This window comes from Myotis brandtii, unplaced genomic scaffold (assembly GCF_000412655.1).
Source record: "Myotis brandtii unplaced genomic scaffold, ASM41265v1 scaffold326, whole genome shotgun sequence".
Classification (NCBI taxonomy): domain Eukaryota; kingdom Metazoa; phylum Chordata; class Mammalia; order Chiroptera; family Vespertilionidae; genus Myotis; species Myotis brandtii.
The window spans coordinates 2,601,143-2,620,017 of NW_005362534.1; the positions used below are offsets into that span (position 1 = coordinate 2,601,143).

The window sequence follows — 18,875 nt, forward strand, 5'->3', positions numbered from 1 at the left end:
CAATTATTCAATATCATTAAACTATAAAATATATTTGTATATATTTACTATTTTAAAATTTAGCATCAGACATATTAGTATATTTAATATTTAATTATATTTACTGTTTCATCCATTGCAGTTATTATCCTTTTATATGCTCAAATTGCTCCATCTTTGCCAGTGAGAACCTCTTCATACTGACTTCTCAGTCCTACTGACACAATCCACATATAGTCTTTAATAACTTTCTATCTTGTGTCACAATATAACCCAAACTCATCTTGTATATTTCCAATCCCAGATCAGAATCAGCCATTTTCCAAGAAGGCCTTGGAAATGGCATTTGAAGATCACTAACTGTGGAGAGTTTATTTATTACTATGTTAGCCATCATTTCTATGCCTTTTCAGTGGGCAAAACTAAGTAAAACATACACATATATGCATACATAATACATCAAGACACTAGGATTTTACTTTTTATATATGTATCTGTTTTCTCCCTGCTAAAATTACTTATCAATGACACCAAGAATTATAGGATGTAGTATCACATTGTTCAATTGCTTCATCCTGTGAAACACAACAGTTTTAATAAAATAACGGAACAACAACACTACTACCAACAAACAATATGATTGCTAAAAATAGTGTAAGATTTTGTCACACGGTTCCTTTTGTTATATTATTGTAGGGATGTGCAAGTAAAATATTATATTTTAAAGAGACTTGAAATATTATATGTGATTATTATGTCATTAGCAGGATATATATTTAGATAATATTTACTTTTGTCCTTGAGAATCCCTGTGAAGTTTGAATATTTAATCATATTGTCTGATTCTAGGAAGGCAGGTAAATAACGAAACTCACATCCATTTCAGCTGAAGCTAGCTATAGAGACAGCATAGGGAAACTGGGCTCCTGCCCAGCTTTTTTCAAATCATCTCTTCCCAATGTAATTGTGTTTAAAGTTAATTTTGTAAAATTGGCCCCTTCAAATGCAGATGAGAGTACAAATGTACTTTACAAATATAAATGTTTTATCTGCAACTTGGCTCCTCTGTACATAATTCATAATTATTAAGAGTTGACTTTACGTAAGTATATAGACATAGGTATGACTGTCTATATAGCTCCTTTGGCAAGCTTTAACTTTGTAACAAACTTCTCTTTTGGCACAAGAGCTCTTTAGAATGGCAAGGCCCAATCCTTAAACATTTCTATTAGTTTGGGAAATGAATCAGATCTAAATTTAACCTTAAAAATTCTGCCCCTGTTAAGAATATGTACTTCGTCTGACAAGGTATTGTGGTGAAATGGCATTATGAAAAACTATGCAGAACCAGATTCCTTTTTGTTAAAATTAAGTTCAGGAGGTAAAATAAAAAGGACAATTATTCCTTGAAATATGCAGTACTATAGAATATGGATTTTTTCAAAATTAGTCGAATAATTAACTTTATATTTTGAAATAAAGATTAGTTTAAATTTTTAAATAAAGATGCAGTAATTAATAGTTAAAATCTATTTATCATTTACTGTATGTCAAATACTGTGCTAAGCCATTTGTCTCATTTTTTCATTTAATTCTCATAATACCCTAAGTTTCTACTAATATTGTGCCTATTTCATAAATTCCTTGGAAAAAAACAGAACCATAAATACGAGAAGTTTCTAAGCAGAGATCACTTTGCTATGTTACCACTTTATTGTAAGTGTAGCAATTGCAGGTAAAAAGACAATGGTGATTTTTAAAAAATAATTTCAGGGAATCAAATTTAGGCAAGAACTATAAACTTGGCATTTATTAGTAGCATGTATCAATTCTAATGCATAATGTAAAGTATATTAAATAGCTTACAGTAGTTGCAAATATAAATGTATTTTTGAGATTTTGATATTGAAATAAATGTAGTGTTTTTCTTAATGTTCCAGTCTATAATAAACTAGTATTTGAAATGTTGGAAATATTTCAAAAAATACATTTATCACATGTAAAAGTTTAGATAGAAAGTGGTTACAATAACTTTCCAATGATTGTTTTTACATCTATTTAATGTAAATTATTTATTTTATGTTTAAAATTAGTTAAATTATAAATAAGTGGGACAAATCGATGTTTCTCTCTCATCAATCAATCAATTAATAAATAAAAATAAGCTGAAAGAAAATACTCAAGCAAAAATGAGAAAATCCCTGTAACTGACTATCAGAGCTAACCACTGTTGATATGTTGTGATAGAGTATTCCAGATTTTTTTCCATTATTGCTGTTTTTGCTTGAATTGTTAATACTTTTTTCAAATTGTAGTGTAATTCATAAGAAAGTATTTTAGAATGAATGCTTGATTTTTCTCAAAGCTAATGTCTATGTTTCTATTTTTAGGATTGTACTGTATATGAAACAGAAAATAAAATCCTTCATGTGGTAAGTATACTTGGATTTATTTTCATCTTCATTAGAATATATTTCTTTAACTAGTAATTAATAAAAATCTACAACCTATAAAAAGGTGAGCCCTGTATATTTCATAGGAAAAGTTCAAAAGAATCAAAACATAACAGGTTATATTATTTATAATTATTGTATTGTATCTTAATAGAAAAATATGATACAGTATTTAGAATGTAGCAGGATTGGAGTATAGTAAAATAAAGAATCTATAGAAAAGACAATTTGAAATCAGAATTTTTCATGGTTGATTTTTGACAGCAGATCAAAGAAAAGTATTTGGTTGTATCAGAGGGATAATTCACCTCTATCATCATTTGTATGAAATAACTCATAAAATAATTAAACTGCCTTTTCTCTGATTCTATACTCACCACACAAACTTCCAAATTTTAATTTGGCAATATTTGTTAAATAAATCAATGACTGTGCAGATATTTTATTACTAGAAATGAGTGTGAGTACATCATACTTTGCAGAAAGGCATATTATTTCTTGTTAATGCAGATTTAGCTGCTTTTCTTTGTACATCCATGTCTTGGTTGATGCTAATATGCCCTTGGAACTTCTTTACCTCTATTAGAAACGAGTGAAAGTATATATAACACTGAAGACATTTAGAAATGAATGCAATATATTCACTTTGGCCGTGGCCAGTGTGATCAATGGTTGGAGTGTCAGCCCGAGAACTGAAGGGTCATTAAGTACCCTTTTGAAAAAAATGTATTTGAATAAATTTACCATATAAATGAAGTAAAACTTGAATTCCAGAATAGTAAAATTATGGTAGCAAAGGACTGGAGGTGAAATACAACCAGATGATATGTTGTCACCCACGAGTTTATTGAAGTAGACAAGTGTTGCAGGCACACTAATGGGAGCAGCAGGGCTATGACGCAGAGTAAGTCTGTCAAAAAACAAGGTCTGAAATGGCTTCTCAGGAGTGTTTCTCAAGATTCAAAGACTGGTGAAAGGTAGGAGTGAAGCATGTTAACTATTTGTTTTATTTCATAACCATTCTATTTAATCTCTTTTTTCATTTAAAAAATATATGAGTTCTTTATTCCTAAACTTCATCTGGCCTGGGAATATTGTGCCTTCTCTGCTGTCTAAACTAGAAATGGCTAAAACTGCACAGAACCAATAGTTAGGTCTAAGAAAAAAGCCTGAAGGAGAAAATGAAGAGCTCATTTTAGACTTTGAAGATATAAGTACTAGGGTAGCAGCATGCTCCATAATAAAAGTAATCATATTAATACTTTGTCTTTAGAGATTTCTTGAAAACAGTGGTAATCTAATGACTTTATTAAAATAATTTTGCATTGGTCTTCAAAAGGTCCCTGATGCTGTGAAAAGACAGCTTTGTCCATTATAGCTACATTCTTCTCTTAAAGCTGTGGTCTTGGGCCACTGCACACTGAAATTTTTTGAATGGTTGACATTTTGGTTGTAACTGTAGCATTTGAACATACAAGTTATGTTCAATTCACTAAAATGTGAATTCTAATACTGAGTTTTGTACATTGAAAGCATCAGATGGTTCTTTATTTCTATAGATAACATCACCCTTCTATCTTGCCCCCCTTCACTGTCTTTGTGGTCAACCTAAAGAAGGGTGCTAACACCATTACTGAAATAGCATTGACTTCTTGTATTGTATTATATTACCTTCAGGTTTTGATACTCTGGTGGTTAATTGCCTTATAAATTATTTTAAATGTAAATTAACTTCTCCACAACTGATGTCCTGTGCAAGAAAGAAGAAATCTAGATAGAATGTGATGAAGATAGAAAATTTTTGTCTTTTGGGGGACAAAAAAAGCATGTGTATATACTAAAGGGAATGTGGCCACACATAAATAATTGAAATAATCTGCTTTCAGTGTGTCTTACTATGATTTGGTTAGACACTATGTACTAGATAAGTTGGTATATTTATGTTGGTGTTCTTGCTAGCATTACATTTGCTAGACACATTATGGATTGTTAAATGATTTGATATTCACACTGACTCCGAATGTACAGTCCTTGTTCTCAAAGACTATTTGTTTTTGTTGGGGAGTCGGAGGCAGAGTAATGTAGTAGAAAGTGCACCAAATTTGAGAGTTAAAAAGATTTGGTGTCCTGACCCCATTCTGGTACTTAACTAGCTCTTTACAAAGTAAATTAGCCTCTCTGATTAAGTTGAAGGATTGCAGCTTCTGTGGTTTCTAAGGTGTAAATAACATAATTCTTTGATGACTAACTCACAGAATCAGTAGAAAGCAGTGTGTCCACATAAATTGAAGGATTGTCATCAACTGAGACCATTCTTTATGTGATCAAAGACACGGGATTTTTTAAAAAACTACACTTATAGTTATTGTAAATGTAAAGATTTCTTCAACAAGTTAATTGAATTCGTCTGGAGACAGAAACCACACAGTAACAAACAAGGGAAGTTTATGCTAAGTAATTATCAAACCATGATAGAAGAGTACTCATACAGATGTAAAGAGACTCTAAAGCAGTGATGGCGAACCTATGACACGCGTGTCAGAGGTGACATGTGAACTCATTTTTTGGTTGATTTTTCTTTGTTAAATGGCATTTAAATATATAAAATAAATATCAAAAATGTAAGTCTTTGTTTTACTATGGTTGCAAATATCAAAAAATTTCTATATGTGACACCGCACCAGAGTTAAGTTAGGGTTTTTCAAAATGCTGACATGCCGAGCTCAAAAGGTTCGCCATCACTGCTCTAAAGCATACCCTGGGACTGTACCCAAGGAAAGGAACTATCCCCTAGCCTAGGCTGATGTCAGAACTCATTGGAGCAATAGTGTTGCAGCTTCACTGGCTTGCCTAAGCAAGAGCTGATCCACAGTGGCCAGGCAAGCAGGAACCACTCCTCTAGGGTACAGGCAAGTGATGCTGCTGGGAGGACTCACAGAGCAAGTGGGGTGCAACTGTGGGTAAGAGGCCGAGAGGGCCGCAAGATGGTGGTCACTAAGCCCAGGATAAGGCTGTGAGGTCACTGAGGGACCACATGGTCTGGGAACCACTGGATTTCCCACACACATGCATCACTGATGGACTGTGCATCAGGAGCAAGAAAAAGCAAAATGCAACACAAGGAGACCTGAAGGAGAGGCCTCCTTCCCCCTGTGATGTCCCTCCACCGCCCTCTACTGACAAGAAACTTAACATTGTGCTCACTGTAAATGAAGAGTCCTGTCCATTATCACAGAGCAAGCACTGAAGGGTGGATTTGGAGCTGAGAACCAATAAATTCATAACTGAGACAGTGTGATTAGCTTTTTTCTCCATAAAAGCACAGATGGTAACTTTGAATTCCTCAGCTGTAAATGAAAATGTTGCTCCCAGGTCTCTGCTTTTCATTCCCTATTTGCCCATAAACTGTATATATAGCGCCTGGATTTTCCAGAAGCTCATCCAATTATAATGAACTGCTTTACTCCTGCTATTTGAATCTGAAATTAAATGAAATACTCTTCCTAATAACCTACATTTTGGTTGAGCTACTAAGATGTCCAGACCCTTGTTACTCTTGAGCCAGAAAGGCATTGTGCCCTCTAATGAGGGCTCTCTCATCTGGCTGGGACCCACTGCAAACCTAGCTGGCTCTGTTTCCTGCCCCTGAGAAAGCAAGCAAACAGAATGGAGATTTTCCCAGATCCAGCTCTGGTTTCCAGCTATTTCCCTATGAGAAATCACAATGGTGGAACCTGCTGTCCCACTTTTAATTCAGACCCGACCAAGATGTCTCAGAGCAGTACTTACAAGTAAGTTGCAAGTGTCAAGGGTCCACTTCATGCTCATCAACGTAGGTACACATTTGGGGCTAACTAATGGTCTCTCACTGGTTGGTACTGACCTCATCATTGCTAGATGATTATTATTTTAAAGTGTTATTGCTTCTTTTCCATTATCAGGTACACAAGGTCTGCATGCTTAATGTCAGTGATGTCAAAGCCAAATATGCTACCATAAATACTCTCCCAGGTTGTGAAATCCTTGAACATAGTAGTTGGCATTTGAATCATGTAGCAGAAACTTAGTGATTGTTAAGTGAATGAATGGCTTAATGAAGTGATGGTGATGGTGATGGTGGTGGCTGAGGCAAGGGCAGAGGTGACTGCAGTGGGAGTGGTGGTGGTGGTTTCTTTTCATTTTGCTAATTGTTTTGTTGTGTTTTCCCCTCACCATCAGAGTTTGAAACCTAAAGGGATTGCAGAGTTTTCTAGGCATTGTTGGAACAAAATTCACATGATCTTTATTAATTTGCAACTACAATTGCTTTATGAAGCTGCTTGAAACTCTTAATTTTGCTGTATACAGATATAACTTTTATGTTGAGTTAAAATTGAAATTTTAACTATTTAAAAAAATTGAAATTAAAATTATTATATTAGTTTTTAAGTTTAAAAAATTGTTTCTCCATCAGTTCTCTTATATGAGCAAGAAAGTCTTCTTGTGTAGGGGCACATGTATATAGAATAATACTTTGGAATACCAGTTTAAATTCTTTTTTTTTTAAATATATTTTATTGATTTTTTACAGAGACGAAAGGAGAGAGATAGAGAGCTAGAAACATCGATGAGAGAGAAACATCGATCAGCTGCCTCCTGCACATCTCCCACTGGGGATGTGCCCGCAACCCAGGTACATGCCCCTGACCGGAATCGAACCTGGGACCCTTCAGTCCGCAGGCCGACGCTCTATCAAAAGTATATTTTTATTGATTTTAGAGAGGAAGGGAGAGGGAGAGATAGAAACATCAAATGAGAGAGAATCATTGATCGGCTGCCTCCTGCACACCACCCCCTACGAACCAAGGCCACAACCCAGCCATGTGCACTGACCAGGAATCAAACTGTGACCTCCTGGTTAATGGGTCAATGCTCAACCACTGAGCCACATGAGCCAGGCTACCAGTTTAAATTCTGTTTGTGAATTTTACTCTTTTGTTACCTACAATTGTTCACTCCCTGTGTCCTGTTAGTGTAACATCATAATCAGAGGTGCAGCATTACTAGCTTCACAGAGAAGCACTAGTATCCTAGTACTTGCCAGCAAGTACTAGGATACTAAGAATATTATAGTTCATAATGAGGCTTATATCACCTAGAGATCTCACTATTTGACAATATTATATATGACAATATTGTAATATGTAATATTTTTCACCAAATATAGCACAATTGTCATCCTAAATTGGCACAGAGTTGTATGACTTATAATACTGAATTATATTACTTCTTTAAAAAATAAAATAGCTGAAACTTCACATATTCATCTAAAAAGTAAAAAGTAGTATCATATAAATTCAGCAATAATGAAAGAATGATGTTCAGAGATAATGAAATAATTCTATATGTTGTTATGGTTAATATATTAATATAGGGTTGCTATTTTTTTTGAATGAACAAAATTAACAAACAAAATAGAAATAAACTCATAGATACAGAGAATAGACTGATAGCTTTTAGAGGGGAGGGTGGTTAGACAGCTGGATGGAAAAGTTGAAAGATTAAGAAAAAAAAACTCATAGACACAGACAACAATATACTGATTACCAGAGGGAGTGGGGAAGGTAGAAAAGGGTATAGGGAGGATAAATAATTATGGAAGGAGACGTGACTTTGGGTGATGAATATATAATACAATATACAGAGGATGCATTATAGAATTGTACACCTGAAACCTATATAACTTTTTGAAACCTATTTAATTTTATTAACCAATGTCATCCCAGTAAATGCAATAAAAATTTAAAAAATTAAATTAAAAAGTAGTATCTGATAAATTCAGCTATAATGAAAGAATGAGGTTCAGAGATAATGAAAGAATGCTACTTGTTGCTACTGATTAATATATTAATATAGAATTGCTGTTTTTTTAATCTCCACAGTGACTAAATGTTATTTTTACAACTCTTTCTAATCAGTATTTATTTTATACTAAACATCCTATGCGCAGATCTTTTTTCCCTTTAGACCTTTTAGATTTGGGTGAAGCAACCATACACACATATGCAAATAGATATAAAATTTAGAGCTTATATATAGAACAGAATATGAAAACTTTCCATCTCATCCTGAGAATGTGCTCTATTCATTATATTGATTCATATTTGAAATAAATATAAAAAACTGGAGAAAATCATAATACCATTAAATCCATCCTGTGACACACTTCTGTTTTAAAAGGTTCTTGAGTCATAGCTAATCCTGTCTGTTACTGCTATTCAATCACTAATTATTTTTTCACCATCTTAGGTAGATTATAACAGAATCCAGAGGGTCAGCTATGACACCATTGCAATTTTATGTTCCCCTTAGTGTTTTTAAAGGCATATTATTGAATGGATTAGAAAACTGTGGTACATCTACACAATGGAATACTATGCTGCTGTAAAAAAGAAGGAATTCTTACCATTTGCAAAAGCATGGATGGAACTAGAGAGCATTATGCTAAGTGAAATAAGCCAGTAAATGAAAGAAAAATACCACTAGATCTCACTCACTTATGGATAATTAAGACCATTATAAACTGATGAACAAAAATAGATACAGAGGCAGAGCAATATCGAACAGACTATCAAACTACAGCAGGAAGGCCGGGGAGGATTGGGGGGTGGGTAAGTGATCAACCGAAGGACCTGTATGCATGCATATAAGCATAACCAATGGACATAAGACACTGGGGGGTAGGGAAGGCCAGGGGATTGTCTAGGGCGGGGGAAAAAAAGGAGACATATGTAATACTCTTTGTAATACTTTAAGCAATAAAACAATTAAAATAAGACATGTTATATACTAGGATTTAATTTTAGTTTCATACTATTTATTCTATTTTTAGAACTAAGATAAATAGAATGCAAAATCTTTTGGTATAAATATTGCAAAAATGGCAGAAGAATCTCCCTCATATGAGTGGTTACCGGTCATCTTTTATCTAGAGGAAGTGGTCCTTTTGCTGCTAAAATTGCTTTAAGTTTCCCCAGACTGTCTTTCACAGTATCCATTCTACTACTCCTTATCTAAACTCCATTCTAAATTGGAAGGCTCATCTTATATTTCATTAAACTATGTAGTTTAAACATTATATAATATCCATTTAATTCTGACATGAATTTTTAACAGTACAAAATTAAATTAATGAAAAATAAGTTGAGATTTAAGGATTGAAATAAGCATAATGATTAAGAATTCCAGTCTTTCTTTTACCAAGGCAATGACCTTGATAGATTTTTTTTAGCCTTTCTTTCAAAAATACCTACTTCAGGAAGTTGTTATAAGGATAAAAGAGATAATGACTATGAAGTATTTAGCATTGTGCCAGAAACATGGTAGGTGCTCTATAGTATTGATGTTAATTTGCAATAATAAAAAGAATGCATTTTTCTTGTTGTATAATAGTTAATTATCTTTTCCTAGAATATACTATTAGGTAACAGTAGGTAACACTTTGTTTTAAAATGATAACAACATAGTATCACACGATTTCATTGAATGCACACATTTAATTTTTATAAGAACATGGTAAATAACTTCCCTGGAACTTTGCCATTGCAGTCTTAATGTGGTTTCCTGCAGTGGCTTGATGTATGCTGAAGTAATGAGTATAGAATTAGCATATAAAGCCAGACTATTTTATACCCCTTCTAATTGGCTTATTTAGTCAAGTGCCAAATGGTGCAATATAAAAGGTTCTAGTGCATTATCTCTAAAACAGACAGCAGGGTTCTAGTGGGGTTTCTTTTCTAAGTCTTTCTGTTATTAGTTTCCAAGATCTTTAATCTATTAAATCCTGGTAGCTTTGCTGGTAAAGTCAATGTTTTACACATCTTTTGTATTCCCAGCAGACGTAGCATATAGCAGGTATTTGGCAAACAAAATTACTCAAGAAGAGGAATCTGAAACAATATTTTGCAACTTAATATAATGGGTTTAAATGTTATTTTCTTTTTTGTAGAAATGTCTACAGTCTAGTATTAAGGCCTTTTTTTTCCTACACCACTTCTAAGTGTTTCCAGTGCGTGAATAGAAGGGCTACTACTGCTCATCACCAGTGTTATATGAGGCCCTGAATGTTTTAATGCACACATGTTAAGCCACTTATATACATCCATTACCTTCGTATTTATTGCTACATTGGTCTCTTTTGAAATATGCTTCAATTTGTAGAAACCACAAAGGGTCCTTTATAGCATACAAATTAGTAACCTTCAGGTTATTACGCAGTCCAAGTATCTTATATGGAAATGCTTCAGACTTAACAATGTTATATCCCCCCTTGAGATTAAGAGAAAATAAGAATGAAGATGTAACCACATGTGGGAGGAAATGAATAGTTAAAAGATTAAAAATGACCAAAAGTGTTTATCTTCCTGTCAAAGAGCAGCAATTTGAACTGCAGCCAATTTTTAAATGTAAAGTGCTGCCATTCTGTCCTTTTTCCCATGGCTGCTGCTGATATTTTCAAGACTTAAAAAAAAAAAAAAAAACACCACTCCAAGACTGGGATCCCAGGATGGGCTGCATAATATACGAGACCCAGTGCAAAATGAAAATGTCAAGCCCCTTGTTCAAAACTAAGAATTCCAAGATGGCAACAGCACAGCATAGTGCTAAGTGCAGTACCTTGTGTGACTTCCCTGTAGGTTTCCCTGTTTGGGTGAGAAAAGGGGGTGTTCCTGTTGGCACTTCGGTTAGCAGCTCTTCAAGGTAATTTGTATCTGCAAGCAGTGAGACTTGAGCCTGAGAGAGAGAAAAGAGCTGTGAACTCTCCATCATGACCATGCAGTGTGATTACTGGTCATTGTAAGATGGTCAACGAGGTCATGGGATTAAGAATAATGACATCATTCATCCCAGGAGTAAGGATTGAGCCCTTGGGAGAGTAGAGAAAGCAATAGGAGGGATAAAAAGCATTTATTTAGTGTCTTCTTTTGATAGCAGGGCTCTTTTTTAAATATACACTATCCTGATTTTTCATGTAAACCATAGAAAGTAATGTATAATACCCCATTTTTTACATGAGGAAACTGAGCCTCAAGGATATAAAATAACTTTCTCATGGTCACACAGCAAATAATTAGCAATGTGATGGTTGCCCACATCTGTCTTTAAGCCCAGATTCTCTACTGCACCAGCTAATGTTTGTCTTTAGGAACTGATAGCCACAATAAAAGTGCAGCCTTGAAAAGCCGGTTCAAAAAGCAGGAGTGCAAACAAGAAGGGAAATTTTAGCCTGGCTGTTTCTGTCTTGTGAAGAAGCTGAGTCCTGCACAGACTGAGACCATGGTCCAAGCACAGAATGCAGTAATGACAGGCAGAAGAAACTGTCTTCCTTACAGTAGGGTAGTACAGTGGTTACAGAACAAATGTAACATGTTGGAGATGGATAGAAGATAACGACTTGATTGCTACAAAAGAAAAGCACCTCCTACAATAGGGCAGAAAAACAAAAAACAAACAAACAAAAAACCTTCAAATGATGGGCGCCAGGCTTCTTTAAGTACATTGAGTGTCTGTGAAGCATATAAGGGCCAGCATAATTTAGGATAGTATATTCCAAGATTCATTCACTAATGTTCCGCTTTCTTCATGAGTTTACATGTCCAATTCTTAATCATACCATTATGGATATACCTTATTTTAAATCTATTGTTATTCTTAGCAGTATGAATGGATTTCTCCTAATTAAAGCACTAGCTTTCTTTCCTGCAAGCCACTCTACTCATTGTTAAAGCTCATTTGCTCTTCAGTTTATTCAACTCATATTTATTGATTACCTTATATGTTCTAGGATCTGTCTACCTGGTGTGGGTGGCAGGTGGGAGTGGGGGGAGGAAGTGAAGTTAGAAATGAGTAAGACACGGTTCCTGTTCAATGGGGCTTCAGAATGTAGTTATCATACAATTTTAGACTGTTCAAAGAATGCTGAGAATGCAGGATTGAAGGAGTGCCAAACTTTGCCTGGAGGTGGTGGGAAACTTTATACAAAGGTAACCTTGAACAGAAAAGTCTAGATGAGTAAGTAGGAGGAGTTCATCAAGTGGATTTGCAAGACTCATCTTCCTTGTGCCTTGGCTGAATTTATTTTTAACTATTCTGATCATAATATAAAAGACATAAATTTTTTAAAATTATTTAATTCCGTTCAATCCGATGGTTGTTATAAAGTTCATGGATTGTTTAGAAACAATAATTTTATTTTAGATCTGATGAATCAAATAATGGAGCTAAAATATAATAATACCTCTGTTGCATATTTTGATGTATAGTTCTTGTATCCATAATTTAGAATATAAGTGTGTTTTGTGCATGTATTTTTTCACCTGAATACCTTTTTATATAGATTTAATGGAATAAAATGCCAAGTACTGTTAGTTTCTTTTATTTTTTCTTGTAAAAAAGGTATAACAAAAAGTTATTATTGTGTTACTTACAACATTTGTTTATCATATGTATTTTTTTGCTTTCAGTGTAAAACTCTTTCTGGAGTCTGTGACCACATCATATCCCTGTCTTCAGATCCTCTGGTTTCACAGTCAGCCCACCTGGAAGTGATTCAGCTGGCAAACATCAAACCAAGTGAAGGGCTGGTAAGAGATACCATATTTTTCAAAGCCACCATCCATCGGCGGACAGCTAAAGATGTGGGCAAAGCAGCTTCTGAATATGGGAATCCATGAATTTTAACAAATTTTGAACATTTTGGTAATTTTTTGTAAAGGAGCTAGGTAGTAGGAGTTTGTCATAAGAAATTTTATAAAGATAAATGAAAATGAAAGAAAAGTAAGCATGGTGATTTCTGAATTACCCTGGTTACTTTGGTAATAAGTTAGCTTTTATTGCATTTTTTCACCTCCTACCAAAGTTCCGTTGGTTTAAAGGAAGTTTAAATTAAGAGTTTTATAAAAACCACACTGTCACACCCATGCAAGTGGGTGTTTTGTTTGTTTTGCTTTGGTTTGTTCTGCTATTAATAGGTCTCTCTTCCCTTAGGGTGGGTAAACTGAACAAATGTGATATTCTTTATCACTCACATCCATTCTTTCCTATAAGGATGAGTAAGAAGGTGGATCTTGCCAAAACTAGGCTAACATCCATGAGATGGATTTTTTTTTATTATATAATAACTAGAAGCCTGATGCACGAAATTCATGCAAGAGTAGGCCTTCCTACCTCTGGAAGCCGGGACCTGGGCTTCCCCCTGGCACCTAGAACCAGGCTTCCTTCACAGCCCCTGCTTTGTCCTGGAAGGACGTCCAGTCTAATTAGCATATTACACTTTTATTATTATAGATAAAGGTAGTCATCTTCTATATTCTGTTCACCTGATTAAAAAGTATATTGTTTCTAAATGTAACCCAAGGGAGAGCTCTTCGTTAAATCTCCAGAAAGAAAACATACACAATTAATATTAAGGAGACAGAAAATGGACACCTACAAAAGGTCTGCTGCCAGTTACAAGACAGAAAAAACAAAAAACAAAAAAAAACAAGAAGCTGGCTGGAGAACATCTTACCTATAGATAAATTTTCCAAGAGTACATACAATTAATGATATTTTAGAAAATAGATATCTTGGAAATTAGCATTAATAATTTAATTCAGAATATATATTATTAAAGATCTTTAAGCAGCTTTAATTTTTATGTGGTGTTTCTTCTTTAATTAAATATGTATGCATACAACTCTTTCAGAGGGCAAACCCTTCATTGGCCACCAGTGATTTTTCAGTTTGAAGTCTTCTCTTCTATAGAGTGACTTTTCTTCTGATATTTGGAAATTTACTTTTGGATAACCATAGTTCCTCAGGCTTCTGTGGCTTTTATTGATGTTTTCCTGGGATGACGGAAAGCAGGATATCAAACATAGCCAGTAATCATGTCATCATTGTTACCTATAAGTGTTATATCTAACTTCAATTAGTTTTAAGAGCTTATTTGGAATATGTATACACATATTTGAAGTAATACTTATGATTTTAAATTTTTACTATTCCTTTTAGTCCAGTTTTATTTAAAGCATCTTTCAACCTATAGTATAAAGATTTTTCTTTCTACAACTCCCTTTTCAGTTGTTATGAAGGAAGAGAACCTGTCTAAACATGATTTGTAGAGTGGGAAATTATGAACTAACTAAGGCCTTGGTCGGCAAACTGCAGCTCGCGAGTCACATGCGGCTCTTTGGCCCCTTGAGTGTGGCTCTTCCTAAGCCTTAGGAGTACCTTAATTAAGTTAATAACAATGTACCTACCTATATAGTTTAAGTTTAAAAAATTTGGCTCTCAAAAGAAATTTCAATCGTTGTACTGTTGATATTTGGCTCTGTTGACTAATGAGTTTGCCGACCACTGCCCTAGCAGTGCATGAATTCATGCACTTTGAAAAGAACTGTGGGCAAAGAGGCTGTGGTGGGCACAGGGGCAGGTCTCAGCCCATCCTCTGCTGCCCCCCTCGGCCCCTACCACCACAGCCCCCGTTCCCTATCTGCCCGCAGCCCCGCTCCCGCCGCCACTGCTGCCACGCACTGACGTTGCCGGCCTGCTCACACCTGCTGACAGCACGGCGCCAGCACCAGCAGCAGGTTCGAGCGGCAGCTTCTGCCCTGATCACCCCTCAGGAGCAGGGGGGAGGTAGAGAAGCCCTCAGGGGCGATCAGGGCCAGCAGCCACTCGCACCCACTGACGGCGTCAAGTGATCAGAACCAGCACCGGGCATTGCCGGCAGTGGGTGCGAGCAGCAGCTCTGGCACCAGCAGCAGGTGTGAGCACCCGGTGGTACCATGGCATGCAGGAGCAAAGAATTTTCAGTAACCACCAGAGGCTCACCCCGATGACAGCAATGAGCGCCCTGCCTTGATCTGGCACCCCTGCTCCACCATCCTGCTGCAGACGATGCCCACTATGTTCCACCCTCTGCCACCTGCTGCCGACGCCTGCCATGTTCCACGTGCCCACTGGTGGTCAGCGCACATCATAGCACTCGGTTGTTTGGTTGTTCTGCCGTTTGTTCTATTTGCATATTAGGGTTTTATATAGAGAGATTATTATGTTAGACTGGGAATCAGGAGGCATGAATACAAATCACATAAATATTTCTGTGAGTGTGATCTGGGAGATGTGGAGGAGTAGATTTAACTTCCTTGGCCTTGATCTATTCATCTGTAGAATTTTGAGAGCAGGAAGGGTAAACTAGATCATCTTTAAAGCTCTCTCTAGTTCTATGAGCCTGCAGTTCTAAGGATGGTATTGTTCTGAGAACAGAGCCTGATTATTTTCCTCTAATTTCTACTGAAATCATGGGGGAAGGGGGAGAATAGCTACGTGAAGTGAGTCAACAGAATGCTAATTAATGGACTTTAGGAAATCTTGACTTTTGAAATGAAGTTATAGCTCTGGACAGGTTTTTTATTTTTTAATTTGTAAAAGGTAAATCTAGGTCTGCTTTTGGGAATAGTCATAAACATAAAAGGCCAAGAAACGGATTCAGTTAAATAGTCTGGGAAAGAGCTAGAAGATAGAAAAGAAGAAATGTGTTTAACATTTACCAGGTATTTTCCTCACAACTCTATACAGTAGGTATTAATCTTCTCATTCAGCAAATGAGAAAATGGAATCACAGATCTTCTCCACTTTGCCCTGTGTCACATATAGGTAATATACAATAGAGGCAGGGTTTCCATCCAAGTAAATTTAAATGAAGTGCATCTGAATAAAGCTTATTCCATTATCCCATATATAAACTGGGAATTGCTAAAGGGGGGTGTGAAGAGTTTAGGAGGATGACAGCAGCACTTCATTGGGAAGATATTTCAGATGGAAAAAAAAGAAAAAAACTAAAATGTTGAATATTCATAAGCATTAACTACAAAACTATTTCCTATTGTTGATGTTAAAGGGGAGATGACTAAATATTTCACATGACTTCATTTTTTAAATTAGCAACTTTTAATTAAGTTTACTCAGTCACATTTGAAGAAATAGATTTGAGGGTTTTGGTAACATTTAGCTTGTGCTTAGCTATAGGAAGTGTATAAATGGTAAATGAAGGAAAGAAATAGAAAGTGGTGGGAGAATACCAAGCTTTAATGAAGTTTAAATAGCTTAGAAACAGCTGCTGAAGGTCTTCTGCCAGTTTCAAAACAAAGGCAGAAGGTAGCTGCTTTGTTCTTTCACTGATAAACTGGATAGATCTTTTATCAGCTCTCTACCTAATTAGTCAAATCTCCTAGGATTTCTTAGATTTGAGAGTCCTGAGCATTATAAGGAATGGTGGGAAACATGTTTATTTATGATTTAAAAATATGGAACTAGTTTCTAAAATGCTTTTAAACAACAATCAGCAGAAAATTAAAGAAGGAAATGGCACCTAAACTTATCTAAACTAGATTAGAGCCAACAGCTGGATTGAAGAGAAAATAAAGGGTGTTATGGGCCAGGGTCGTCTTTTGGGGAAGCCTTGGCCTTAGAGAGTTCTTTTGCTACTTAGGCACTTGGACTTTCTCCATATATCTCTTATTTCATTGACTTGATCGTGAGGTTTGTTTGGCTTCCATTGGTTAACCAACGTTCGGGGTTTTGGGATATAGTGAACCAAATGTCATTTTGGCAAGCTGAGCAGGAGACAGGGAGCTGTTCAAGTAAGCTCCAGAATTAATTATTTTTTTGGGCGGGGAGGGAATGAAGGTTTTCATTAAATGAAAACAGATTTGTCTCAGTTCCAGAAAAGAGCCATTTGAATTATGTTTTCTTGCTGTTTCACCTTTTCTCAGAGGTGAATAAGTGATCATAAGTAGTTTTGGAATCTACATTATTCAGAAGTTGATTAGTTCAAAGTTCACCCAAGCAACTTGTTTCTTCTCTTTCTTTTGGTGCCTCATTTTTGGCCATTTTTTCTCATTGGTACTCCCAGAGGGAGATCAAAAGGATGAAGAAGTTAGTTTCAGTTTTTAAAAGCAGTTACAAAAAATGGTTTATTGAAGTTAGAAGTTAAAGTATTATATAAAACCAAATATCTTCATTATTTGTAGCATTTTAAAAATGTGCTTTATTTCCATTCTATTTCTCATAACTATGAAGTTTCTAGAATTGAACTCTGTATACATAGTTAGATCTTTATTTAAGCATTTAAACGTTTTTATCCATCTGAAAAAATTAGTTTTAGTATAAATTATATAACACTTAATTATGCATAAATAATGATGAAAGCCTCTTCCTATAACTAATAGATACTTGCTTTAGCTTACAATTGCCATTTTTAAGTTCCTGATATGCACAATAATTACACATAGATTTTATCTCCAGAATCATAACTAGATTATCTCCATGAGTTTTTATTATCCCAATAACTATAATTTCTAAACATTTATCGTAGGATACTAGACTTTCTCTATGATCTAATTATTTATGAGATTATTTAGAGCTCTTGTCAAACACACTAATTCATAATCAATAATGCACAGTTTTGAAAGAAGTGTGGAGAGAAATATATTCAACTTTAGCTTACAGTTGTCGTAAGAGATGGGTGATTAAAGTAAATTGTAAAATATCATATTCAGTTACTCTTTATAACCGCATTGCACATAATACATGTTTGCTGATCATATATGCATAACCCATAGACACAGACAACAGTGAGGTGATGGCCAGTGGGAAATGGGGGCGGGAGCTGGGTGGAGGTGGGCAAAGGGGTAGGGGGGAATGGGGATATCTGTAACAGTGTCAACAATAAAAATAAAGTTTAAAAAGGGTTCTTAGTGTTTAAGAATAAATGTTGAACAGTTCATGTTTGACTTTAATATCTATAGTTGCCAAATAGTATATTCTGTAAGAAAAGTGAAGGAGTACAACTGCCCTAAGTATTAATCAATAAATCAGGAGGCTAGTGTTGAAAATATGGTACGGAGTCAGAATGCCGGGGCTTAAAAACTGACTTCACCACCTTCGGCAGATTCCTCAACCTCAAAGGCTGCTGTGAAATGAATATCAAATACTTAAAACAGTCCCTGGCACATTTTAACAAGATATTTAACAAATAATGAGTGATGATTGTTTTGTATGTCCAAACAATATATATTGGGGGTTTTTGCTGTCTTTTTCTACTTTATCTTCTCACAATTCCTCTATTTAAAAAAACTAAAACCAAATTTAGTGTTTAGCTCTTACAAATATACTTTAAGATCCTTTATTAAATACGTAATTTTGTTAATTCTCAAGGCAGGGGGCAATAACTGTAAAAATCTTGTCCTCTTCTCTGCTGAGTTCTATAATAGCATCCTTATATTTACCTTCCAATATATAATGGAATAAATAACTTCAAAAGTATGTTTTACACTTGTCACCAATGTAAGTATGAATATTACCATATGGTCATAGCCAAGGACTACTAGCCAATTTCTTAATTAATTTCTATTTGTA

The 18,875-nt window shown here is 35.1% G+C and overlaps 1 protein-coding gene across 6 annotated transcripts in view; it reads left to right on the forward strand.

The window, feature by feature from the left end:
- Positions 1 to 18,875, forward strand: part of CNKSR2 (connector enhancer of kinase suppressor of Ras 2) — a 243,332-nt gene that overhangs the window by 85,303 nt on the left and 139,154 nt on the right. For all 6 annotated transcript variants that reach the window (XM_005870966.2, XM_005870967.2, XM_005870968.2 and 3 more), the window contains exons 5-6: positions 2,370 to 2,411; positions 12,935 to 13,054. In XM_005870966.2, the coding sequence (XP_005871028.1) occupies positions 2,370 to 2,411; positions 12,935 to 13,054 (162 nt within the window). The remainder of the gene's footprint in view (positions 1 to 2,369; positions 2,412 to 12,934; positions 13,055 to 18,875) is intronic.